At 56.8% G+C, this 1368-nt stretch overlaps 1 protein-coding gene across 1 annotated transcript; it reads left to right on the plus strand.

Moving 5' to 3' along the window:
- The first annotated feature begins 122 nt into the window (after positions 1 to 122).
- On the plus strand, positions 123 to 1079 carry LOC130588287 (zinc finger protein 19-like). Its single transcript, XM_057389226.1, has 2 exons — positions 123 to 144; positions 325 to 1079. The coding sequence occupies exons 1-2, from the start codon at positions 123 to 125 to the stop codon at positions 1077 to 1079; spliced, it is 777 nt and encodes a 258-aa protein (XP_057245209.1).
- The last annotated feature ends 289 nt before the right edge of the window (positions 1080 to 1368 follow it).

A 1368-nucleotide genomic window follows, 5' to 3' on the forward strand; every position in this document is an offset into this window, starting at 1 on the left:
GACAGGCTTGGACAGGAGCAGCCCCCAAACCAACCTGCTCACACCTTGTTTTCCCCCTAAACCAGGATTTCTCATTCCCAAACCTTGGCTGGATAAAGGAGGAGGCTGTGACAAAGAGGAAGATGTTCCAGTACCCCCAGGCAGGTGAGGAGGAAGTCACTGCCCTTTACCCCTCTCTTCTCCTCCAAGAGCAGCATGAWCCCTGGCTGCAGGACAACCCCGCTGCCGACACCCTCCTGCTGGGGATGGATTGGAGCGGATTTCCCTCCTCTTCCCTCTGGCACGGAGGCGAATCCCATCCTCTCCTTGTACTTCCTGCCCCAGAAAATGAGCTGAGGACGGAGAGCAGGGAGAACACAGACCCCCTGCAGAACCTCATGGAAGAGGCTGTTTTCAGTGTCTCCATGGCACAGGAATCCAACGAGGCGGAAAACTTCCAGAGATCCCACATGAAGATGAGCAGCATGCCAAACCCAGGGTTCTCTGAGGGGGAAAGACCCACCCTGCACCAGGAAGGCACTGAGAGCTTACACCGGGGCTTGGAGCTCAGGGTCCTTGAGCAGCTTCACGGCAGGGAGAAACCCTACAGGTGCTTGGAGTGTGGGAAGAGCTTCAGGTGGCGCTTCACCCTGATCCGCCACCAGCGGACCCACACTGGGGAACAGCCCTACGAGTGTGGGGAATGTGGAAAGAGGTTCAGAGAGAAGTCCCACCTGATAACGCACCAGCGCACCCACACTGGGGAGAGGCCCTACGAGTGTGGGGAATGTGGGAAGACCTTCAGGGAGAGCTCCAACCTGATCCGCCACCAGCGAATCCACACTGGGGAGAGACCCTACGAGTGTTCTCAGTGTGGGAAGAGGTTTCAGACCAGCTCCAATCTCCTCCTGCACCAGCGGATTCACACGAATGAGAGGCCCTTCCGCTGCCTCGAATGCGGGAAGGGCTTCAAGCAAAACTCCCACCTCATCAGGCACCAGCGCATCCACACTGGGGAGAGACCCTACGAGTGTTCCCAGTGTGGGGAGAGCTTCTACTGTAGCTCTCACTTGATCCAACACCAACAGAGACACCACTAAGGGATGCCCTGTGAGTGCCCCGACTGCATAAAATGCTTCACATCCGCTGCTCCAACTTCATCCTCCATCGTAGGACCCAGATTGGGAAGAGCCCTGGTGACCCACATTCCCAATGATCCATGTTAGGAAGACACCTGACCCTTTCTCTGCCCCTGGGACTGACGTGAGATGGGATGGAAGAACATGAGGGTCTGGCCATGCCCCTGTCATTATATCTGATCCCACCTCAGGTCATTGCCAGAGACAGGGAAAAGGACTCTTTCTCTCTCCCCCTGGGAGAAGGATGCTC

This window comes from Malurus melanocephalus, unplaced genomic scaffold (genome assembly GCF_030028575.1).
Source record: "Malurus melanocephalus ecotype Western Australia unplaced genomic scaffold, MMel_1.1 scaffold_4122, whole genome shotgun sequence".
In the NCBI taxonomy this organism is placed as follows: Eukaryota; Metazoa; Chordata; class Aves; order Passeriformes; family Maluridae; genus Malurus; species Malurus melanocephalus.